Here is a 26327-nt window from a genome sequence, read left to right as displayed (position 1 = left end):
ATCATGCAATCTGACTTTTTTCACTCTAAAACATAGAGAAATATTTGGAGTTGACATTATTTATAGGTTATTATGTTATTATTTTACTGGTTTGGCCTGTTTGGGAAATTATTGAGCTGTTCTTGAACTAAAATGACTTTGACAACCTTTCATTAAGAAATTGATGACACAATTCTGTATAAAATTATAACTATAAATGTACAGGTATTTTGCTAAATGGGGCAGGAAATATAAGATTGTTATTCTTTATGTTCCGTTTCATTCATAATGTGTGTTTTCTATGAGATTTTCTTTTTTGGTGTGTGTCTTCCTTTTTATTTTTATTTTTTTATTTTTATGAATGAAACAAATAAACTAAAGTAATAACCTTTGTCTTTGCACTCTAAACTCTTGAATCCAGTCTCAGATGTTGAAGTCTGCTGTGACTTTTCTATGACTTTGGGAGTCTGTGTGGATCAGATGTCTGTGGTGATGCTGTAATTTCCTCCTATTTTACGCAGTAAAATTCTCGGTCGATAACTTTAAGGATTTATCTGAATACAGGTTGAGATCCCATATCTGGTGAAGGGTAATTACTGTCATGTAATTACTGGATCTGCTCTAGCTTTCTTTCTTTCTTTCCATTCTCCTCAGAGGCGGCCCCGCGTTAACAATAACCACCGCAGGACACAATAGAGCTTTAAAAGCGTTTTGCGTTGTTTGGATTTGTTAGGCTCTGGAGAACATGACGGTGTGGAAGGACAAGTCATCCCTGCACTGAAACTGTCTGAAAATCAATTATAACGATTTAAGGGTGTAATTAAAGCCCGTTAGGAGCCACATGACGGTGAGGAAAAGCAGAGGCTCAGCAGGTGTTTTTGTTCCTTTTTTTTTTTTTTTTTTTCTTGCTTTCTTTGCATGATGAGTGAATGTGTGTTGTAATGTAATGCATTTGGACCTGCCTATCCCCCCTGCAACAGAGCAGTTACAGGATATCAGCTCCTGTTTGCATCCATCGTGTGTGAATCCTACCTTTCATCCAGTCCACCACTTGACTGGAGCTCCACTTGCTCACAGGCTCCATAACCAGTGCCATGGTAGAAGTTTGTCTTGACAAAAGAGGAACACTCCCAACAGATCCTGCTCCCTCAACTCCAGAAATTAAAACAAAAATAAAAAATAAAAAAAAGAATATCACTTAGATTACATAGAAAAAAATAGGAATAAATAATCTGGATGTTGCTCTGTTCAGTTTGGGTGTTTACAAACAAAACGACGTAGGTCCATAAAGGTCCAGAATGTCGTTTTTTGAGAAGCCCAGCAGACTTGTGCACATTCCTCTGCTGTTTGTGTTTGCTCGCTTGAAAGAGCTCTTTTACTTGGCATTCATGTCACAGGCTCAGTGGCGGTGATGCTGGTGGGTCACTGCTGCCCGACCCCCTCTTCCAAAATACATCCCAGTAGCCTCCAGAGCAAAGCAGAGCAGAACAACGCACAGACTATCACTTCATACTGGTGTCTGGAAAGGCTGGGTGCGCTCTGTGCATCCTCCCTCATACACAGACATGGAGTCATAGCCCTCACCGTGCACACAAAGCTATGAGGAGTGGGTAATGCCACGAGGAGGCACAGGATGGAGAGGACCCACTACCACTCAGCATGTGCAATATACCCTGTACTGGAACAATGAGAAGGTGTAATATGTTACATTTTTACCTTAAAATGTCTGAGAACAATACTGTTTGTTGCTGCCACATTTCATTTATGCCTGTTTCTGTGCATTTCATTGTTATTGTGGTTGCGCACCACCAGAGGGCGCTGTAGCACATGTGTAAGCTTTGTGTGCAGAGCAGAGGTTTTTCTTTAGAAGAAGAAGAAGCGATCTGAGAGAGAATGGATGCACAGACGTCACTGAGCTAAAGTTTAAGATTTAAATTTGATAAGAAAGAAAGAAGAAGACGACCAAAATTAACCCTTTCATGCACAGTGATCACTCCAGTAGACGGCTCTTCTACAGCTGTTCTCTTGTATATTCGTGGGTTTTGTTGTTCTTTTCTTTTTTTTTTTCTTTTTTTTTTTTTTTTACACATATCTTTATTAAAGTTTTAAGACACTACATATCTTTTGTGACATGAATTGGTAACATCATGTAGATCTCTCCTGAGCATAAACCCCCAGAATCACAAGCCCTCTCCATAGTTTTCACACAATTTATCAGTAAATACATGTTTCTGTGCGTCAAAAATTAAACATGTGGTGTCCAGCTGAGTGGACATTTTTGCAACTTCATGAAAAATAGGTTCATAGGATTTTTTTTCATGATTATTTTTTGTATGTTTTTTTTTTTTTTTTAATTTAAAATAATTTTTATTTATTTATTTATTTACTATTTATTTTTCAGAAGAAAATTTTCAATTGCATTGTTTTTTTCATGCCTAAAGAGGAATAAAAACACTCAGGAAAAAAATTTGATTAAGGTTCTCATAATTCGTGCATGAAAGGGTTAATTCCTTTCTCAGTACTCAGCCAACGAGGTATTGTTATGTCTGTTTATTTTGCAGAAGTAGTCTTATTTGTCGATTGTCTTTATTTTGTGTAAGCTAATTATTGTCTTGTCTGTGACTTTTTAGTTTTCACGGTGTGATTTGTGAATCGGACCAAGCTGGATTCGAATAAATCCATCTGTAGAGAAAACCACTTGTGTCTGTCATACCCGGAGGAATTACACTGTTGGTGACTTTCAATGCAGTACAGGAGTGATATTTTGCTGTTTTAAATGGATTGATGCATTTTAACCCTATAATGTCAAATGTATCATATTTGATACATGAGTTTTGAAGCCATCTACATGATCAGTGTGATATGTTTTTTTCTGGATAAACCTGGTGTATATAATTAGATACATTCAATACACAGATAATGCACCAGGGGTAGAATTACTTCATCAGAGGTCTTTCCGGTGACACTACAAGATTGTCATTAATGAGGGAGGAGGCAGAACTTTGCCAGTTTTCAAAAGGAATACTAATTTGTTTGACATGTTTGTGTTATATTATGTTTTTGTTTGTTCAAAAATTATAATATTTGAGCATTGAGACCCGATGTATCAAATATGATATAAAATTTAAAGTCATACATGGAAATTGATATTTGAAAAAAAAAATTGGGGTTGTTCAAAAGGACCAATAAAGGCTCCAGTTTCAAAGAACTGGAATTTTCTGTCAGAGATTTAATGATTCAGGCTTTACAGGGTTAAAACATTTCCCTGTGGTCTACATAAACTGTAAATGCTATGCTTGGGTCTGAATTCTTCATTAATTCAACTCCACAGGTTCATCTTCAACTCCATTTCTGACTAATGACACCAGAAACATTGCTTTGAACACTAGCCTTTGAAATGCACATGAGCCACTTCATGCCCCACCCCCTCCAGGTTGTTGACCATGTTTTCTGTCCCGTTCAGCCACTTGTGTTCGTTAATACAACCAACAATTGAACATTTTAGGTAATCACTTGAAGTTTGGACATATTTTCTGTTTTTACAACAACCGCTGCTGCTGACGGAGAAATGTTCGTTGGAAGTTTTGACCTTATATGTGCAAATTTTGTGACATAAGGAATATAAACGAGTTGTAGAAATCCACTCAATTTTTGCCGGAGTCAATATAAAGATAGCTTTGCAGCACCTGGAAGGTTCAAATTCAAACTTTTTAAACTATTGGGGTCCAAACACACAAATAAATGAATCAAAGACTAATAAAAGTGGGTTTAGCAAAACATGACCCCTTTAAATGACTTCCAACAAAGTTCAAATTCAAAGAAATCTATGGCTCTGTTTTACTTGATTTGCTGCCCCTTGATTCATATTATTATTAATGTTACAATTTCTTTAGAATAGGGAAGTCAAACATGAGGCTCAAGGGCTAAAACTAGCCCACCAAAGGGTCCGATCTTGCCCACAAGATAAATTTTCGGGGTGCAAAAGATATTAACAGTGATAGATGCCAAACTAGTTTTAGTACAGTGGTCACATACAGCCCAGTTTGCTCTCAAGTGGATCAGACAAATAAAGTAGCAGCATAATAACCAATAAATGATTACAACTCCCAATTATTCTTTTTTATGTGGAAAAAAAATAAAATTACTTAATAAAAATGTACTTTTACAAACTATTCTTTCACAAAAATGTGAATAATCTAAACAACCACGAACAACCTGAAATTTGTTAAAAAAAAAAAAAAAAAGAAGTGGAATGTTGTGCCTTTATAGATAAACTGTGAGCTGTAATTTGTAATGAGCATTTGTAAATGAGAAGCTGAAGCATAGTGTTGTTAAAATTGTACTTTTTCTTTTTTCACTAAAACAGAGAGAAAGATTTGGACTTATTATTTATATGTCATTGTGCAATTATTTTACTGCAATAAATTTGACAAGAACTAAAGTAGTCTTAAAACAAAACACAACAGGAAAAAAAAAACCTTTGAAATAAGCTTAAAAAAAAAGTCTGTATTTTCTCATACACTAATATGTTATATTTTTATATGATTACATAAAATATCAGCAGGTAGGCTGACATTTTGTTGTTACTGCAGAGAATGACTTTCTCTGTTTCTCTAAATTGATGGTAGATGACAGTATATTTAACAATATAATCCAGTATCCCAGACATACATTTTAATTTTCAGGACTCCAGCAAACATTTTGTTGGTTTAATTTTATTATGGCATGGATAGTATATTCTAACATACTAAAATTAATGCGAACCACATGAGATGCTCTTAACCCTTTCATGCATAATGGTCACTACAGTGGACAGCTATTCAAAGTTGTTCTCTTGTATATTCATGGGTTGTGTTGTTTTAATTGCATATCAACCAACACAGTGGATGCTTATACATCATCCCATACAATGCAATTCATACCATCACTGTTCTTGATCAACCTGATCTGCAGTAACATATTTGAATGTAAATCAATTGCTGATGGTTATTAGACTGTAATTAACAGGTTTTTTTTTAAACAACTTTTTTTTTTTTTTGCATATCTGAGTAATAACTAGAGACCCAGGAAAGGAAAAGTTTTGGCTTTTTTACATTTAATAATTGTCTTGATTGGAAACAGCTTTTTCAGATAGATTTTTTTTTTTTTTTTTAATTACGGAATGTCCTTTGCAGTGGACAGCATATTTTTTTTCTTTTTATAAAGCTGTAAAACTCTTGTCCCCTACAGAGGACAAAAATGCATTGCTGGGTCTCAGGAGGTTCTAGTATGTTAAAATGTGAGAACAGATTAACAGCATTAAAAATGTATTTCATAGTTTTCACACAGTATTTCTGTAAATGCATGGTGTCCAGCTGACTGGATATTTTTGTAACCCCATGAAAAATAGGTTCATAAAAAGAAAAAATTCAATCATATTGCTTTTTTCATGCTTAAAGAAGAATAAAAACACTCAGGAAAAAAAAAAAAATCTTGATTAAGGTTGTCATAATTCATGCATGAAAGGGTTAAATATGTTAAATATCCACCTAAGTAAACACCACCTGACACCTCTGTCTGTCCTCACTGTAGTCTTCAGCCTGTTCTCAGCCTCCATGGCACTGACCACCCCTCATACAGCCGCTGTTTCCTCCTTCGTCTTTGTCGCTGCTCACGCCTCCATCACACAAAGCGCAGTGTAGTGGAAACGACGGTCACCAATGAGACAGGGATGCAAACATTTTCCCGTGCTTGTTAACAGCTTCAGGGGAGGGGAAAAAAACCTATATGCACAGTCTTTTACTATACAGTGTTGAAATTCAATAGCCTACTCATGAAACAGTCTACAATACAACACCACACTTTGAGACGTGATTTCTATGAGTTGATGCCCCTATAAAACATTAAAAGTGTAAAGTAACCCCCAGGAGTCCCTAAGAATAGACAAAAACATCTGTGCCTACACTGACATTCAAGATGATCAATAATCATAAATAAATAAGAGAGGCAGCTGTTGTGTAAGGCAAGAAGATTTTTCTTTAGTCACTGATATTTACCACATTTTTTGATGGGAAAAAATAAGATGACAACATATAAGTAGCCTACAGAGTGGTGGAAATGCAAAATTATATTAAAAAATGCTAGAAAAACATGTCTGATACTTGCACATTCATGCAGGCATTCACTGCATTATGGAAACAAATGCAAGTGTTGTTAATAGATGATGATTTAGAAACAAACATATGATTTCATTTGTACTTAAAATATTTTATTAAAAACTTAGAATAAATCTTCATTATCACAACCCACCTGCAAATTTATTTTTGAAATATAGCAATATGCATCCTAATCTTTCATCTGAGTGTTTGTGGGTTTATTGTGTTTATTTCTATTATAGGATGCTTTCCCTGCAAACCTTTGTATAAATGTTATTATTTATTATTATTCATTTGTTAATGTTTGATTGTTGTGCAAAAATGATCAGTATATTATAAGTATAAGTATATGTAAGTATATTGTGGGTTGCTAAACCACTGCAGGTTACTCAGGTTGTGTGCACATGTATACATGTTATTGTAGAGAGCTTCATCTATTAAAATCCTAATATAGTGCAGTACACATAACTCCAACAGTGTTAATGCATGTTATTCACTCTCTTGTCCTGTAGGGGGCAGAGTCTATTGTTTATTTTGTCGAGACGCAAAAAGGAGAAGAAGAAACACGGAAACATACGGAATTCAGTTGAAACGGTAAAGTCAAAGTCCCATAAATACGTTTTTTTTTTTTTTTTAATTATTTATTAAGTTCCTGTTTTTTTCCATTTAGCTGATTTTACAGATGCAGCATTAATGTCTTATTACGTGCGGTTTGTTTTGAGTTAACCCTTCTTGTCTGCCTTGGATTGAATGTGTCAGTATCGGCTAAAGGAAAGCTACGATACGAAAAGTTTTACGTAGCTACCGTGTTTTCATAAACGCAAACTATCACCTGTTAACGCAGTTATTTTTACATGTTGACGTGCTTGAGCTGGTTTTAATCGATACTTGACGTATTTTGTGTGTTACGAGTCCATGTTTCTAATAGCGATGTAAAAGGGGGTTAAACGCATGTCATTTAGCCTGTAGCTAAATATAAGAATAAACACGAACACTGACTTTAGAAAACATTGTAAACAAGTCATTATAAAGCACTGCAGAAATACACATTTGAGTGGAGAATTAGCTAGTGTAACCAAAACCTGCTCATTCCAGTGTGCTCATACCTGCATGTTCTAACACGTGGAATATAAGGATATGGCAGGAAACCGACCTCAGTGCAGAGTTCGTCACACATCCTGGTGAAGAACTAGAGATTTGACATTAATAAGAGGTTTGTTTGTTTGTTTAATGCAGGAATGGGCATGCTATCCCTCTGTGACCGTCTGCTGAGAAAGTGATTGCTAGACCCTCTCTGTCTCAGATTCTTTTAAGAAGGTAAAAAAATGGATGACAGTGAATTATTTGAGGACATGGCCACGCCGTCAGGCTCCTCTGATGGGGATGCACCTGCTAGTGGAGGGAGTGAGTATCCAGAAGATGAAGAAGATGACGGACTGTATTACATTCCACCGAGAAGACCATCTCTGGATTTAGGGCCAGATCCTATGGACACCAGTGAATGGTAATGCGAGTGTTTTTTTTGTTTTTTTTTCTGGTCTTGTTGATGAATGGCACCATTTAACATGCATTAGTAAATGAATGTTAAGGATAGAATGAAGGAGAAAGTAATAAGATAAGACTTTATTGATCCCACTATGGGGAAATTTCACAGTTGACAGCAGGAACATACAACAAACAAGTGCAAAGAAAAAGACAGGTAAAAAAAAAAGTTAAAACTAAAATTTGAAAGAAAATGAGAAATTTGGTATTTATATAAATATTTATATAAATAAAGAATTAGAATGAAACATTTTTGAAATTTAAATACTATTTACATTGTGATTACACATGCCGGGGGGGGGGGGTGGGGGGGGTTGTTACTGTGAACCGTTATAACGTCTGAACTTTGAGGAATGACCAGCTGAATCGCTCCGTCTTGCACAGGGGATGTAAAAGTCTGGTGCTGAAGGAGCTACTCAGCTAATGAAGTAGAAAGAAAAACATTGGTTCATATGTAGTCTCTAGAATATTCCAAGCCATTCAGCATGTGTGGCACTCAGCAGCTTCCCCTAGTGGAATAAATGAAGAACATTCATAAAAATTCCAGTTCTAGAAACCTAAACCTTTATATAATAGACAAGAGGTGAAAGGGTTTTTTTTTAAAAATATTTTTATGAACCGACTTAATTGTATTTTGCATATATAACAAATGCCTGTAATAAAATGTACATTTTTGAATCAAGAAGAAGTTGAGACAGAGGCAAAATAGGGCTGAAAAGTCATCAAGTATACAAGTAACACTATTCTGTAAGATTCCACAATTAGCAGATAAGTTGGTAATGGGTCAGGGATCATGAATGGGCACAAAAGGAGGATCCACCAAAGAAAGATGGGTTGTGGGTCAACTCGTTGTGCCAAAATGTTAGAAGAAAAATTTTAAGAATCAGTAGAAACAGACTAGCACTCACAGAAAAATTACAAAGATCTTTAACTATCTGAGGTACGTGCTATTGTGAAAAGATTCAGGGAGTCTTAGTATGTGAAGGCCAAGGTTGAAAACCAGAGTGTAAAAACTATGAAGGCTGATATTGAAGGGCTGATTGCGATGGAATAATTAAAACTTCTGCATTGGCATACGGTCAGATATGAAAACTGGTCAGGGATTCCGTTTAATGCTTTTATTTTCTCTTCAGGCAGAAATATTACAAGTTGAATGGTTCAGGTGATGACGTGGATGAGATGACATGGATGAGATGATTTGAGTCTTAAACAAAGGGAAACAATAACTCTATTACCAAAACAATTCCAAACATATTTAAGGATATTCAAGTAACAGTACCACAAAATATAACACACTCAGATATGCATCTATCCAGTCAATGCATTTAAGTCTTAGTCTGTCCTTCAGGCCGCATGCTCCCAGTCAAACAAAGGAAAAGAGGATGGGCTGGGCCTGATCCTTCCTCTTAAATGGTTGGGTGTGGCCTGATAGGTGAGGTCCTGCCCCTCCCCAACCAGGAAGTGGAGTTTTTAACGCAGAGTGTCAATGACCTTTGACCCTCAGACAGAATTACATTAAAAACTGTCATGCTGCCCTGATGAATATAAACATATGGGCTCAGGAGGATTTTGGAAAGTCCCTGTAACTTAAAGGTGTCTGCTGCTATGTCCAGAAATGTACTTGAAATTTTTTTAGACAAGGAGGAAGCTCTAGATTTGTTCTGTACTTTTCTCTGCGTCCAAACTCATCTCAGCTGGACCAAAAGACAAAGATATGAGTCCACATTTCAGCTTGTTCTCGGGAAAAATGGATGTCAGGTTGCCTAAGATGAAAATGTCATCCAGGCTATTGTCAGCAAAAGGAGGAAAAGTATGGCTGACCTGTTTATGTATGGAGGTACCATCAGTGTGAGGGCAGATATTGGAATTTTAGACAGACTATGCTGCCATCAAGTCACCATTTATCTCTGAGTATGGGTATTTCAGCAAGGCAATACCAAGCCTCACTCTCCACCAGTTCCAACAGCATCACCATGACTGTTGGATAGCATAGGTCTTCAAACAACTAGAATGAGTGTGCTCAGTAATAAACAATTACAAAGTATAACAAGGGAGTGTGACACTGTGGTGGTAAACATGCCTGTGTTCCAACTTTTTGACTATGTTTACAATTTGTTTAGAGTCACAAAATACAATTAAGTAGTTCTGTGAAAACATTAAAAATCTGTCTTTGTTCTTTCTTCAGTTATGGTCCAAACAGTTGGATGAGTCCCAGATTGTATAATTTATTGTACTTAAGTTCATGGTCCAACTTCTCTGGCAGCAGGATTTGAAAAAGAAGACAACAGTCTAGAGTCTGGAATCACATATGTCATTACTGAACCTCATATGTCCACATTTAAACACGCCACAGTAAGGAGGGTACTTTTTTGTCACATCCTTGCCAAATGAATCCAAAGGGAAAACTCTAAATCAATAAAAACACAATATGGAGTTAAGCCCATATGTGTCAATCAGTCTTCATAAGCCCTTGTTTTCCCTAATTCAAGTACATCCTTCATGCTGCTCGTGAAAGAGAGCTAAGCTTTAAATGGACTTCTTATCTGGTGTGAGCTGTGGAGCTGGTGATTCTCTGTTATGTAGACACTGAGCAATTAACAAACTGTCATTTTGCCAACCTTTTTTTTTTTTTCTCCAGGCATTACGTGGATCAGGCCTTGTCTCCAGCGCTGAGTTACCACTCAATGTCAAGTGACTATATAGAATGTTCCGCTGAAATGGCTGATGAAAATGGATTTTCCACAAGGTACAAACAACACAAAGCATTCAAAAACCTGTTAGAAAAGTCATTCTGTCCTATTGCAATTTAAATGACTTTACAATGTTATAATTAAAACATTTGTGTTGTGTTGGTTGTAGTGTCCACCTGGAGAGATTAGATTCATATTCTAGCTCCTACTCCCTGGACAGTGACGACTGTGAAAAGAGAACACAGAAGTATGTAAAGTTGTATTTTTTAAGACATTTCTGTTATTTCACACAAGTTTGTCCAGCATAATTTGATATCTCCATTGTGTACTTAATAGGGTCCAAGACAAAGACGATACTGCCTCAGAGACTTTTATATTACCAGAGCTAATCGAAGACTTCAGTGAGCCAGTCCATCCATCTCTCACAGTAGCATTCGTTTTTAAGGTGAGTTCCTGGCCCCATTTGTCTCTGCAATGTTTCTGTGACACTAAATAGAAAATACACCGTGTCTTAAAATCAATTTTGTAAATCCAGTATAACCTGTAAAAGTCATTAAGTAGTCTATTAAATGATCTCTGGCAAAGTTAGTCAAGCTTTTCTTTGGAAAGTCCTATATTTTTACTTTACTTTTGCACTGACCAGTTGGCAAAATGTAGATTAACCTAACTCAAACATATATAACTATTTAAAATATACCTCTAGTCAAGATCAGAAATATGTCTTACCATATTATTTATCTATAATGCGTGAATAACAAAACAGTTATTTGTCCAAGACACCTTAAATTTAGTTATGATTTGTCTTCTTAAAGTAGACAACCTGTAAAAAAGTAAAATAACTTAATTCTTTTTTTAATCAGGCTATTTGCAAAGTCCTTGGGAGGCTGAAAGACCTGGAATTTAAAAGATTCAAGAAGATCCTTTGGCAACGTTACCCACAAACATTCAACACTCCTTTCGAAAGCATGGACATGGTGGATGTTGTAGACCGAGTCCTTGAGTGTTACAGCCTGAGAGTGTCTATACAAATCGTGAGGTGTGCATTGGTGGATATCGAAGTATACAGGATGGTTGATTTTCTGGACACCTTGTGCATCCACAGTGAGTACATCCCTATGTGTAATATGATTTTTTACTCAAATGAGAACATCTAAATGTAAAAAATAGATAAGTAATGCATTTATGCAAGAAAAGTTGCAACAAAGGTTTGTACTTTGTCTTCAGTCTTAGTGAATATGATGGTGTAAACAGGTTAAGGGTCAACCAATTATAAGTATTCTGTATTTTAACTATTATGGGAATCGAATCCCTGACAAAAAAAATTTAAAATCCAACACTGAGCATCTCTGTTTCTGCACCATCTGTATTTGCTGAAGCGGGACTATTGCCTACTTTTATAATTTCAGAACAAAGTAAAATACGACTACTTCAATTTATTTTTATCTACTTGATAAAATATCAGGAATCTCTTTGGTTTATTTTATGTATTACTTTGTAAGACACAATGCTGGTTGCTCGCTCCCTGAACTTTTTTTTTTTAGCAAAGACAGACAGAAGACCTAAGTTCTCTTTTAATTATACATATGCTTCTCATCAGATTTTATATTGGAGGTTGTCTTATTGTAAATTTTGTCACCAGTATTTTTATTTTTACTGCTTGTGTGTAACAGGCACATAGGTTGTTTTCTTGATCACTGATAATATGTATCTGTTTGAAACACAAGTTGACCCCTAAAACAGGTCTAAAATATTCATGTACATATTTTTTTATTTTTCACAGATGAAGTCCGTCATGATTTATGTCAGACTCTTAAGGAGAAGTACAACACCGTATGTATTGATTTGAACCCGGAAGGAGAGAAGAGGCCCCTCGACGATGTCTACACTAATCTCTACATGACACGTGAAAATAATAATGGTCCAAATATTGAACATGAGGTCTTAACAATAGGAAAGCTGAGTACCAACAATGAGGGAGAGACACGAATGTCCCCAGGGGAGATCTTCGATGAAGAATGGGTGAAAGACAACTACGTTAGTATCGCATTGATCAATGGAGCTGCAGGGTCAGGGAAGTCGATGGCAGTCAGGAGATTAATCTTGGATTGGGCAGAAGGAAAGTCTCATGAGCATGTGACTTTTTTGTTTCCTTTGTTCGTTAGGGATCTTAAAAAATATGAGGATTCCGAAATTTCTTTGGTTGAGATAATAGAAACTTTGTACCCAGAAACCAAAAAACTGAGAACCAGCGACTATACCAGTAGTGAGTCCGTTATGGTGATTGTCATAGATGGTCTCGATGAGCACTCTGGGAAATTAGACTTTGAAAACACAGAGATTATGACTGACCTTGAAACTCCCAAAAATCTGAATGTGATCCTTGTGAACATCATCAGAGGGAGGCTACTGTACCATTCCAGAGTCTTGCTCACTTCTCGACCGCAGATGAGGCCCGTCATTCCTTGGGATACACATCACATGGTGTTTGAGGTGCGTGGTTTCTGTGACCCTGAAAAGGACGAGTACTTTAAGAAGAAGATTAAGGATCCCAGCCAAGCAGCTCAAGTCATTGAATACGTCAATTCTTCCAAAACCCTTCGTATCATGTGTCATCTGCCATTGTTTTGTTCACTGGTGGCAGAAGAGTGCCTGAGGATAAAGACTGAACGGGGGCCGCAGGCAGAGCTGCCCACAAGCCTCACTTACATGTACACAAAGCTGATGCTACTGCTCATGCGTCAACTCCGCAGATTTAGAGCTCCAGATTTGCCTCCCAATGAAGAGTTGGAATTCATTATGAGTCTTGGAAAGCTGGCCTTCAACCTGCTGGAAAAAGGCAAGTTCCGGATTACCAAGATTAGCTGGAAGGATTGCAAAGGAATTGATAAGGAGGCGATCACACGCACTGGCTTGTGTTACCAGTTTCTCATATCGCTACACGTCTTGTACCATGAGGTCGCTGTTAGCTTTATCCATGCCACAATGCAGGAGTACCTGGCTTCTCTGTATGTGTTTCTCAGCTTCAGAAACCAGGGAAAGAACATTTTTGAACAGCAACAGAAAGGCAAACTCTCACGGATGTTGAGGTCCAAGAATATGGAAGTGTTCAAGAGCGCTGTGGAGAGAAGCCTGCTTTGTGAGGATGGCAAGCTGGACTTTTTCTTGCGTTTCTTGTGTGGGATGGCAAATAAGAAAAACATGGAACTCCTCCAAACATTTTTCATCCCCAGTGCAAAGTGGACATCTGTCATCGAAGAAACGGATGCACACATCAGGAAGAGGATCGCTGAAAATCAGTTTCCTGCCAGAAATGACAACTTGAAGCACTGCCTGGTGGAGCTGGGTGTGCAGCAAGCAGCATCCATTTGATCTTTACAACACTGATCACTGTGCACAAAGTACAAAGTCATAAATCAAAGCTTCCACTGTCGGAGCGAGAAATGGTGGCGAGGACATGATGCTGCTCTGAAGGAGAAACATATTTATAGCCTCCTCTGCCTCGTACACGTTTTAGAATGTTTTAGTACAAGCTTTAGAGAATATAGCAGCCAAACCTAATCAGTCCATAAATTCTTCGCATTTAGAGGTAAATCAAAATGGGGGTACAAATTTGTTCTGGGTTTGTGTGTGTGTGTGTGTGTGTGTGTGTGTGTGTGGGGGGGGGGGGGTTGGATTTGTTTCTATGCATCTCTAAAGCTATTAGCCATAAGTGTCCTTTTTAGTTATTTTTACGCTGTGTATAATGTATACTATTCCATTTTTATGTTGACAGACTACTGTTGATCTCAACTGAATACAAATATAAATGCACTAACAAAATCTGACTATTTAGCTTATGATAAAAATATGATTGGTTTAATCTACTGGCATCCACAAAGGCAATTATGTAGTAAAGGACTATTATTAATTTCACATAGCTGAAAATATTATATGCATTACTGAACATGTATCTTCTAATCCCTGTTTTTTCTTTCACCACTGTATGTCACAGCTCAGTGATCAGGACAAAGCTTGTAAAAATGTAACCTTTTTACAGTCAACAACACTATTACCAAATACCAATATATTTGTTTGTCACATGTAATTCTGATAGTTTTTAAGTAAACTGAATTGGTTGGGGATCTGGTGTTTATAAATTTTAATGTGGTTCAAAAACGGATGTCATGTTGCTTATCAAATGAAAACAGACAAAATAAAAAAAATACAACATATATTGCACTAAATACATGTATTCAGTAGACTGCAATATGTAAAAACATTGCTTTGTTTTACATGAAATGCTATGAAGGTGCCTGTTTAAAAAATAACTTTTTTGTCCTGAATAAAATTGCAGTTTTCTTAAATCAAATGTTACTACTTGTGGCTTTATTCAAGAATAGCTGTCAAAATAAAATGAACTCTAATGCATTGTTTTCAAAGCACTTTACACACAGTAGCTTTCACTAAATTTACACATGCACATTTTTTTCATTTGCAAGATAAAACGCTTTAGATGATTCATTTTTTTTCTGCTCTGCTGTGTATCCTGTTCCTTTTATGACCTTTGCAGTCATTTGATTTAGCTGTTAACGTGATGGACTTATGAGCCGCTCCCGCAGTGTTAGTCACCACACAAGTGAAGGTGGTCTTGAGGTCCTCTGGTGTCACCTTCTTCAATAGCAGACTCTTTTGTAGGATTGCTCCGTTTTCTGCTGTTGATCTGAAGAAAATAAGTCAGTGTAGCTGATAATTGTTAACCTACAGCATCTTTTAAGTCTAAACAGAATACAACATATTACATGGGCCACTGTTCTGTGTTAATATATGAACCAAAAAACTTACTCTTCCAGTTCTATTATTCTCTCACTGCTAGAGGTCTCCTCAGGGAACGTGTCATTCACAAGCCAATAGATGAGCGTAACATCATCTTCACAGTTTGTAAACGCGTCACAGTGAAGAATCAGCAGCTCTTCTGACAGGCAGAACACACACACATCCATCAGGCACAAAGTCTCAAAGCACAGATTACTCATGAATTCTCAATGTATTAAATTTTACCCGCACACTAAAAATTAAGTCTTACCTGGATGAGCTTTTATTTGGACCTGCACTGGCCCAATGATCTTTGGAGAACAATTATCTGATACTGAAGTAGAAATTGAGTTAAACACAAAGTCTAATTATATAAAAACATTTGAGTTTCACGCTCACAAAATATACTTCACCTGGAAATCCATCTGCAAGCACCAGGCACAGAAACACAAAGGCTGTTAGAGAAACACATGTTCATACCACTTCTGTAAGAAGTAAAAATCGCTGACAAAGTATAAGTGGATTTACCTGCGATAATGGACGGCTGCTTCATTCTGACTCCTTTACTTAAGAGTGTTTGGTTATTGAATGCAGTTCAGGGATTCCACATGTCTATATATAGAGAACGAACTTCCCTACGCTTTCAAACACAACATACATGGACTCAGCTTGGGGATTTCCTCAAAAATTCGCCCACACTTTTTTTTTTTAAGTTTGTTGACCTTTTATGGTTTCACACATACAGTAAATCAAGCATGCTGACTAATTCAATGCTCATTCTTAGGAGTCACATATGTTGATCTTCATGTTAACAATTTATTACCTTTTCAAAGAATTCCACAGGAAAAAAAAGTTGATCTAAAGTGTACTGGCATTTATTGATTTTGAAGATAACACTGACACTGAAATGATAAATTAGCCCTGTTGCACACAGTGAGGTCCAGGTAAATCGGGTCAAAGATATGGAATACACCATGAGAAGTACCTGTGAAATTCACCAGCCGTCAACTTCAAACGGTAAAAAAAGAAGAGTGCTGGCACTGTCTGCACTCTCCCAGTTAAAGGGTCACTCCATAACAGTTTTCTTTCCTCATTTCATTAAAAGCAGCCAGACTCTTAGTTTTGGTTGGTATTTAAGTGGAGGCTACAAATACCTAAGCGGTACAAGAACCACTTGACCCATACTACTGAAAAATCTTTCCAAAGTACCTTTATAAGTACTTTGACATGCAGACACTTTCAGTAACTTCTCAGGCCCTGATGTCATTTTGCTCACTGTACTGAATAAGTAGTTTCAAAATCATGTCTCTTAATAATCCAAAAACATACTGCAAAAACTGTTCATAAAAACTGTTTCTATAATAGAGGCTTAAAGGCAAACTGCTGACAAAAACATACATGGCTATATGAGCTGTAATTTCAGAGGCTCAGGAGATTTTTTTTTTTTTTTCCGTATTAAAAAATAGTCCTGTGACTATTTCTGACCTCCAATGTGAATCATACAAACTAGTCAAAGGGTGGAAAATGGCAAAAACCAAAGCAGATAGGTCTGTCTTTCCATTTATAATGAGTGTAATGCAGACACTGTGGACATGTTGAAATCCAGTAATATTAACAATTCCATCTTACTAAGTACCGTAGGAGGAATCCTGCTCTTAGCTAAGTTTGTATGCTGATTCTCCATGATGTCAACAGACATTGTGCTTGTCTGCATGTAGGAAACTCAGTTATTTCACTTCTTGTTAAAGTTATTGTCAGGAAGTCAAACAGCTACATGAGTAATGACGTGCAATGATGCAGCAGCCCAAGGATTCCAGGGGAAGTCTGGGTTTTATGCCCATTTACACTGGAGGCATGACTGGGCAGCAATAATTTATGCAGATTTCAACCGAATTTTTATTAGATAACAATGGAAGAGCTTTTTATCATTAGATAAGAGGATGAAAAACTCCAGCATGACCCTTTAACTGAGTATTGACAAACACTTAAGACACAAATTCATAAATTAGTAAAAAGCACCTCCGTAGCGATTTTAGAACTGCTTTACTAGGTCATAATATGCACAAACCCATGATTAATGTGTAATGATGTGAAGAAAACCTGGGGAATTGAGACAGACATCCAAATTCTGATTACTAATAAAATTCAAATAAACCGTAAATACGTTGTGCCTATCAATATGTACAAAAAGTATAGACACTTCATATTGATGTTTTAGTTCAATGTTAGGCTCCAGTCTTTTGAGCCAGTGCATTGTCCTCCGTATGGCGTGTATGTCCGTTTTTGGATTTGCAGGTTACTCCAATCCCAGGACGTAGTTGATACCTTGAACAAATCCAATAATTACCGGCTGCCAAGCCACCAAGTACCGAAGCCAATCTAAAAGTTGTCCATACATGACGTGTGGCCTCTCCCAGCTAAAAGCGAAACAGGTTAAGGTAAAAGAGCAACAGTGGTCAAGGGTGAATAAATGTATGACTGTCAGGACAGACCAGAGAAGAGAAGGATTCTAAGCTTCAAAAAGGCAACGTGATATCATGACTCCCGTAAATATACACACCAGTTTTAATTGGCGTGTTATCCGTATGCATTATAAGCTTTCTGCGCGTATGTTCACACCGTTAGTAGCCCCCTGTCCAACCTGAATCAATGCATCAAATGCCACACACTGAGGGTTAGGGTTATGTGAATCGGAGATCTTGACGTAAATTCACACGTGATCAAATGGCACTGAATAACATGCAAAAGGGTGAAAATGCGTAGGTATAACACACCAAATGCCATAAGAACAAGCGGAACATACAACGCTATTTCTTGAGATCAGTCTCAAAAAGGAACAGGAACTAAACATTAATCTGTTGTTCTAAATAACCAAACTGAGGTACTCGTCAAAATATTTGAGTCAGAACTTCCTCTCAGTTACAAGAAACACCCTCTTCTTCAGTGATTCAGTGTAAAGTGGTTTCCAGAATGTTGATTAGTACTCATCTGTCACTGGTGATGTGTAATGTAGATCTCCGTCAAGGCTGTTTAGTCTAAGTAATCATGTGACTAAGACAGGAAAACTAATTTACAAGTCAGAAAATATCATTTTGTACAGTGCGTGAGAGTATCAAGGATACGGGTTACTAAACATCCTCTTCAGATCCACCTTCTCTTTGCAGTACGGGCACATCTGCTTCTTTCCAACGATGCACCATCCTCTTATGCAGAACTCGTGGAACCTGGGACTGGAGTTAAGGCTCAATATGGCACAGTAGGAGCAAAATCTAAACCATCACTGAAAAACTGAAAAACAAAAACAAATTAAATTCAGGTGTATGAGGCTGATACATCAGCATCAACAATCCAAAAGTAAGAACTATTATTAGATTACAATTAAAAATAAATGTTAATAATATACTGTCTATAGAATTACCTTATTTAGACAGAAAATTAGTTCGTAACATGCTTCAGTATTATGTAACTAATTTACACAGTCAAATTCCTGTATCCAACAGAAAGGTCAGAGACACAGATAGCTGATAAGTTTTAGTGCAAAAATAAAAACAGATTTTAAAGAACCATCGTAATAAATTACATGCTGCAAATTCATTGCATATCATATATTTTAATCCTGACATGTCATATCAAATCTCTACACTCATCACTGAAGGGAAATTTTGACAGTGTCATGGTTCATCTGAGTTCATGTAAGAAAAAACTCACAAAATCTAGGTTTGAATAATACAAACCAAAGTATTGCCATAAAAGATAAGACTACGTGCTATTTGCAGCAGATGAGGCCCTAGGAACAATAACAGGGGAAGTAAATCTAGATGAACATAGATTAGCATAACATTAACAGCTGCATAAAGGTCAAGGTAACTGTACACAATACAGCAGCAATGCAAAGTCATGGCCTTACCTTTTACAGAAATAAAACACCCCACCATATATCTGGACTTCTCTTTTAGTGAGAAAACTCAATCAGCTGCAGAACAGCTTGTGTGGAAAGGATACACATGATTGCAGGTCAGTCTGTATGTGTTTTCAATAATCCCCTCTTCATTGACATCTACAAGGATGGGCTGACCACACACAGCACAGATATCATCCGAGAGGTGCTTGGTTGGCATTCCAGATGCACTGTAATACTAAAAAATTAAAGAGAGCAGTAGGTAAAACATTGTAGCGTTCTGACTTTACTTCGAACACAAACATGATAACTACAGTCGTCGTACTCACTCCTATGGTTGAAGCCATGAAGTCTGCACACATCTCTGCAAAGTCCCGTCCAAGGACTCCGTAGTACAGACCATAGAACAACAGAGAAACGCCAAAGTCCATTGCATCCTCCGGCTTTATCCTGATAGAGAGGGCAGTCAGTGTTAAAAAGTATAAAAAGATGTGTCTGCTTATATGTATCACTCTGCAAGTTGCTTTTTTTTTTTTTTAAACATATTCATCCAAGTTTCCATGAGCTGAAATGCCATTTTAGTATTAAGCAGTGCCAATATGAATGGTAACCTTTCTCCTCCCAGTCTTTTGATGTAGACTGAGAGGAGAAAGCTACATGGTCTGATATTATTTTATGCTATTACAGAAAAATGTAGCCCCGGTGTAGGGCAGGAGAATCACATCCAGGTCACATCTGATAGATCAGAAATCTGTAATTACAGCTAACAGTCACATATTAATCCTCTTTATCTGTCTGAAAACAGGTAAGGTGGATGCTTAAAAAAAAACTGCAGCTTTAACTGTGGCTCACAATAAGTAGTTCCTAATACTTATCATTAAAGGGAAATATGAAAGGATATACCAGGCCTAGGTTTGAAGACTATGGTGTTCGACATTTCCTTGTCTAGACTGAAGTTCCTATAACAGCCAAATATGTTTGTGTATCTGCACAACAGAGATATTATATAACATTAGATAAGTAACTGATTATGGAGTTGAACAACACAAATAAAAAATTTGATCCTAAACTTAACATGAGCTATTGGAGAACTGACCATACATACACAAGATGTCTAAATTTATTACATAATCGCCTGTGATCATTCATTATTTCCACTTTTTTTTTCCCACTGTGACTGGAGCTCTTTCAATGATAGCATCTCATTGTGCACCCTTCATCCTACATTACAGAGGACCCTTCATTCCCATGGAAGATTAAACTGAAGATAGACTGAATAATCTATAAACAATTCACTCATAACTTCAGTGTTGTTTCTATTACACTTCATTTTCATGTCTTGAGCTGAAGGAGAAATGGAACATAAGGAACATAAGGAACAGGGCTGCACGATTAATTGATTTTAAAATCGAAATCAAAAAAAGGTCATCGTCAAATCGAATTTCATCTCTTTCGTGTCTGCGGGCCGCGAGCCTCCGGGGTACCGTAGGCTCCTCCTCCTAACTGTGAGAGCGGTCTCCACAGTCTTTGGTCTCCACACATCAGTACAAAAATGCCGTTTGCTAAGGAGAGTGAGAAGTTCAGGGTTAAAAATAGCAAGAGCAAGTCGGTTGTGTGGAATTGGTACCGCTTCGAAGTTTCCCGTGAAGACCAAACCATTCTTTGCTGCCAACTCAACCTGAAGGCGGTATCAGTCAAAGACAGCAGCACAACCATTTATTTCAGCACCTCAAACTTCATTGCAAGCCATAGTGGAAGCAGTGCGTTGCATTGTGGGCGGCACACGAAAATGACATGCCGGCTAAAATGCCACCACCAGCCCAAATCGAAACTGAAATCGAAAAATCTAATTTTTTGAGGGGAAAAAAAAAAACAAAACGGGATTTTATTTTTAGCCAAAATCGTGCAGCCCTAATAAGGAGTGGATGCAGAAGTCTTGTGTCCTCTCTGGCCACCTGGATGGGCTCTATGCACAGCCCCATTACTTCCTGAATTTAAGGCAGCTCCTTTATTCCCTGTTTTTCATTATTGGACACACTGATTAATCCAGGTGTGTCTGATCATAGTAGTCCCAACAAGAAGCAGCAGACACACCTGGATTAATCAGTGTGTCCAATAATGAAAAACAGGGAATAAAGGAGCTGCCTTAAGTTCAGGAAGTAGTGGGGCTGTGCATAGAGTCCATTACAATATGCTCAAAAGTAACTATGGCTTTTTTTGACCAGTGAAGCTTAAAAACTATGAACCACTGCAGTTTAATTTCTCTGTATATTTCATTTCATAACCTTGGTATATTTCAGTTATTATTTCTGTCCATTTCTGCGCTATTTATTTGGTTAACAAAGCCGAAACAGAAATGCAAATTTTATTTGCGTGTTCTAGTGTTAAAAGTTTATAACAGCTCTTTGCACCTTATCATTGGGTGTTTTGTGTGTGAGTAAATACTATACTTGTGGTATAAAGTAAACATAAAGAGACAATAATATCATTAAAAGGTTCACTGTGTAATCTTTAGTGTCATCTAGGGGTGAATACCAAATGCAACCAAATTAATACCTCCCACAGTCTCTTCTACATTGACCACTACAATGTGAACGTCGCTGACAGAGCCAGTGTTTATTCGGTCTGCTCTAGACTGTTTAATTTTAATGGACATGAATTTTACTAATATGGTAGGTAACAGTAACACACCTTTTTTTAATTCCAGACACATAAAACGGAAGAGGGAAAAGAGAGGAAGTACATCCTGAGCTACTGCAAAAACATGGCAAACTTTGCATAAGGAGATATCAGTTCATTCTAATGTATCAAAAACACAGTTACTATTTTCACGTGATTATACACTAATAAAAACATGAATATAAATGTTATATTCAGTTTCTGCAATTACATCCTCTTACATCTTACACAAAGGACATTTGATCAATGTTGTTTGTAAGACAACTAAAGTTTGCATACATACCTGAATATTAGGTTTATACCAAAAAGTGTAAACATGACGACACTGTAGCCTACTATTCCTGTGGCATAGCTGATCTTGTAGAGAAGGAGGAACCACTTATACACCAACCTGCCAGAGAGAAGGACTAATTTTATGTCATCAGAAAATATACACAGCTAACACTATGATCTGAAAATAACTGTTAAAATTTACCTTGGGGTTGTGCAGGCCAGTGGCTTGCGGGTGGCACGATAGGAGACATATGCTGTTATGACAGAAAAGATAAACCAGGTGGACAGAAACCTCCACCAGTGAAGTTTGGTAGTGAAGTAGAGAGGAACGACCCACATCTGGAACAGAGTCACCAGCTACAAGACGCCAGAGTAGACATGTTAGAAGACAGACACGTGAAGAAAAACACATGCTCTTCATCACACACATCCAAAAACAATGCAAATTATTCTAAACTGTGACCTGTGTTGGTTTGCATTCGCCTCAAGTACATTCAAATGTATCATTTGTGTCTTACATTATATGACTTGGGATGTCTCTGCTTCCATTGCACAAGGACTAGCTGGGCAATGACCAGGGTGACAATGAGGATCAGCACCATCTCTGCGTGCATGGCCTCATGGCCTTTGTGTTTGGCGTGCATCCTTGCATGCTCCACCCTACAAAAGGAAAGGTACACAGTAAAACTCACCTGACACCCTCAAATACAGTAGCATGAGATAAGATTAAGAGCTCACAAACAGAAATATAGCTGGGTAAAAAATCCAAGTTGAAGTGCAGATTTTTTTGTGAGTAAATAGTTGTGAAGCATAACATTAGAGTTAATATAATCCAGCAGAAACTAACCTCCATTTCTCTTCAGGTGAAAGCTTGGACACATCGATCTACAGGAGGGAAAGATAAAATCATGATGATGATTAATAATAGCTTCTTTACTATCAAACAACCTATTAAATAACTGGTGATAAAAAAAAAAAATTACAGTTAATTAACCAGAGTGAATAATAAAATTTACAGTTCTATTAAGACTCACTCTGTCACGGTGACCTTGACTAAAAAAAAAGTGGCTACAAGAGTGGTTGAAAGTGGTTACTAACAACAAAACCGTCACATCAGACTACATTACTGAACATCACCTCTGGCAATTAATACTAAAGCCCTACATCTAGCACAGAATACCAATAAGGGAGCAGCTCAGAGAAACTATTTGATTTAAGATTAATAAGAATACGTAATAAAACATGTCCAAATTCCAAATGTCTATAACAAAAACAAAGCTATTAAACACTCATAAGTATGTTTACTAGTTAAAATTCATCCAGGGTTGTCAGACTCATTGAAGCGCATTAACTAAAAGTTGGCAACAAGAAGTGGTTATATTGTTTTCTTTTAATTGTTGGAGCTTATCTGTAACAAAGATACAAAATTTTGCCAGGCAGTGGCAACTGCCTTCCAAGTACACAAGAGTTACACCCACATCTTAGTCACAGGGCACATGCTAAGTACACTGTCATTTTCCTATCTGAGTCACCCTTTGCTGGGTTTTTTTTTTATATTTTCACTCATGATTACAAAATGAGATGATGTGAAAGACATCATGAGACTACAACCTGGTGATCTAATGCCATCTGCTGATGAAAAAAGGTCAAACAAAAAAAAGGCTTTTAAGTCACCACTTCACTGATCATTTCGCAACTTTTTAATGGTATTTGTGTGCTGTCACAACACTTTATACACTACATGACTGGAAAAGAGGGGTTCCTTAAAGAAGAAGAGCCTCCAACCACATACACTTGAGTCACCAGCCAACCAATGACCATAAGAGTCCACTGTGTATGTTGTTAGTCAGGCATACAGTGTTTTGCTGTTATAGTAACACTAACGACTGGAATAAGCCATACCATGAAGTCTATGATCTCAACACTGGTTTCACTTCTCTCTGTAGCCAGTTCACAAGAAAACTGATGTCAAATGCAGTAAAATACTGCATTTGGCATCAGTTCTCTTGTGGCTTGTAGAGTGAAACTTCACCGGAAGTGTCTCAGTGACTCTGACAGTGACAGCCCCTGGCCCTTGAGCAAAGCGCACATACATATATGACCCTTGACCCGATCAGCCACATCATCTTTATTTATATAATCACACAAAAAAGTGTCAGGAATTTTTTAACACAGTGGCAACCATTTATGTTTACCATTACTTGAGCTAACTTTAGAGAAAACTGAACGTATGAGATAATTCAACCGGCTGTCAAGCTATGAAGTGTGAGTGATATGTTAGCATGCTTTATAGCAAACTTAGTAGCGTTAAACGGTTGTAACTGTTTTGCTGGTTCAGTCTAGAGTTGTAATTGTCACATTAGTCTCTGTAGACATACATTAATCGACGCATCATACCCCTGCTTAGTAACAGATGGCTAAACAGTAGCTGTAGCTGCTTACATTAGGCTAAAGCCGTAGCAGCTAACACAGCAGTTCCTGAGTTAGCAGCTAGCAGCCCCGGATAAGATCACCCCACGGCTGTTACTGTCACCCCGCAGCCGTGGTGCAACTCGTTACCCTCACCTGGTGCGGCTCGTCCTGATGCTCCAGCCCATGGTCGTGCTCTACACCATCAACCTCCACCTCAAACACCCCGGCCATCTTCGGAGTGCTATTTTACCTTTCCGGGGCCATTAGCTTCAGCGATAAACCTCAGCAGGTACTTCCGGCGTACAGTGCACTGTTGTCTTCAAAATAAAAAAAAAGGTGAAATGGGTTTGACTTTTGAGTTAAAACCTGTAATTTTCTGCACTATTGTGGGCTTTTATGCAACAGTTTATGTAATTTCTCTATCAATTTATGGGAGAAATGTCTTTACGGCCTCACAAACGTTAAGTTGAATATAATATTCTTTCAATCCTCCTGTGTTTTTTTTTTTTATTTTATTTTACTGCAGACCATTTTTTCCTCATGTTTCCATCTCCACAGTTATAGGCATGATTCTATTCTATTCTACAAACAAAACAAACATACAAAACGATATTTCTATTATTTATTTTAAGGAAAAACTTTTATCTCTTGTATTTTTGCAGCAAAGGTGGCATCCAATTTTATTGTACTTGTGCAATGATATAAAGATTCTATTCTATTTACTCTTTTGTTTGATGAAGGAACTTCTTTGAGCATCCATGTAAAACACCTCTATTATTTAATTCATAATTTATAAGCCCCTGGTCTTCAATAGCCCGTCTTTGTTTCAACAAGACTTCTCATTTTCTTCCACATTCTAACAAATTCCTCTGCTCATAATACATTTTCATTGCAGGGGACATATTTATAATATTTAGGACACGTGTGAATACTTTGCATCTCCACTCCATCTATGCAAATGCTTCAAGATATCAATATTTTTTAACAATTCAGTGAATGAAATTATTAAATTTTAAGTTTGGTTTCACAATATATTGAATCATCTGATTATTTTAAGACAGTATGCTCTAACACAAACACTCTTAACCATACACTTTTTAAATTCTGTTTTTACTGGATTTTTTTCATTGTATGTTAACATGTAAACAAAAGGTTTGCAAAGGCTGCTTAATATTTTTTTTTTTTTTTACAGACTTTGTTCAGATACATAGTAGATTACATTTCAACAGTACTCCTGGAGTATATGTCATTTTGTAAACAGTCCATTTGTTTCAGTATTTTGTGCATCAGTCAAACTGCATTCCTAGTGTAAATATCAATCTTTCTGTACTGTGTATTTCGTCGACAGTTCACTTCTTTTACTGATGATGGCTTTCTTCACTGCAGACAGGAGTAGACTGTAGAGATATTTTTCCTGAGCAGTTTGTCTGGGATCTTTTCAATTAATATTTCAAAGAAGCAACCAATGTTTATTCTAAAAAGGTTTCTTATTTCTTTAGCAATATCTTGCCAGATTGATTCAATTAAAGGACAAGAATATATAAGAATATATAAAAATGGTCAGTCATAGATTTTCCACTCTTCGTCGAGCAGTGATCCTGACCGTGAAAACCCAGCTGCATGAATTTTAGCTCTGGAGTGTCTAAGCATGTTATTATGCTCTTCAGCAGAACTCTCACCAAGACCTTTAGTTTGAAGTTTTCATCTGGCTTTCCTCAACATCATCTTACTCATTTTCAAGAGTCTCCAAGCCCAACTCCCGTTCCCATTTCAGTTATTAAACTTTTTTTCCCCTTTCTTTCTTTCTTTCTTTCTTTCTTTCTTTCTTTCTTTCTTTCTTTCATTTATTTATTCATTCATTTATTTATTTATTTATTTTTTGATGAGGGTAGTGCTTTATGGATTTGTCATCACACTACATTCTTGCCC

The 26327-nt window shown here is 37.0% G+C and overlaps 3 protein-coding genes across 7 annotated transcripts in view; 1 reads left to right on the top strand and 2 right to left on the bottom strand.

Moving 5' to 3' along the window:
• Window positions 1-1532, bottom strand: part of LOC115433105 (connector enhancer of kinase suppressor of ras 2-like) — a 50044-nt gene extending 48512 nt beyond the window's left edge. For all 5 annotated transcript variants that reach the window (XM_030154325.1, XM_030154324.1, XM_030154327.1 and 2 more), the window contains exon 1: window positions 1012-1532. In XM_030154325.1, the coding sequence (XP_030010185.1) occupies window positions 1012-1075 (64 nt within the window). In that variant the 5' untranslated portion in view covers window positions 1076-1532. The remainder of the gene's footprint in view (window positions 1-1011) is intronic.
• A 5125-nt stretch (window positions 1533-6657) lies between these two features.
• Window positions 6658-13981, top strand: nlrc3l1 (NLR family, CARD domain containing 3-like 1). The gene is made up of 7 exons (XM_030153965.1): window positions 6658-6707; window positions 7350-7617; window positions 10294-10401; window positions 10515-10592; window positions 10682-10790; window positions 11206-11446; window positions 12126-13981. Exons 2-7 carry the CDS (start codon window positions 7439-7441, stop codon window positions 13712-13714), a joined length of 2304 nt encoding a protein of 767 aa, XP_030009825.1. The 5' UTR covers window positions 6658-6707; window positions 7350-7438; the 3' UTR covers window positions 13715-13981.
• A 2014-nt stretch (window positions 13982-15995) lies between these two features.
• On the bottom strand, window positions 15996-24700 carry rnf121 (ring finger protein 121). The gene is made up of 9 exons (XM_030153966.1): window positions 24552-24700; window positions 22834-22871; window positions 22505-22646; window positions 22189-22343; window positions 21997-22104; window positions 19364-19484; window positions 19139-19272; window positions 18259-18360; window positions 15996-17553 (listed from the first exon to the last, which is right to left on the bottom strand). Exons 1-9 carry the CDS (start codon window positions 24627-24629, stop codon window positions 17433-17435), a joined length of 999 nt encoding a protein of 332 aa, XP_030009826.1. The 5' UTR covers window positions 24630-24700; the 3' UTR covers window positions 15996-17432.
• Between the last annotated feature and the right edge of the window lie 1627 nt (window positions 24701-26327).

Source organism: Sphaeramia orbicularis, chromosome 14 (assembly GCF_902148855.1).
Source record: "Sphaeramia orbicularis chromosome 14, fSphaOr1.1, whole genome shotgun sequence".
Lineage (NCBI taxonomy): Eukaryota > Metazoa > Chordata > Actinopteri > Kurtiformes > Apogonidae > Sphaeramia > Sphaeramia orbicularis.
This window is presented reverse-complemented; position numbering and strand designations above follow the sequence as displayed.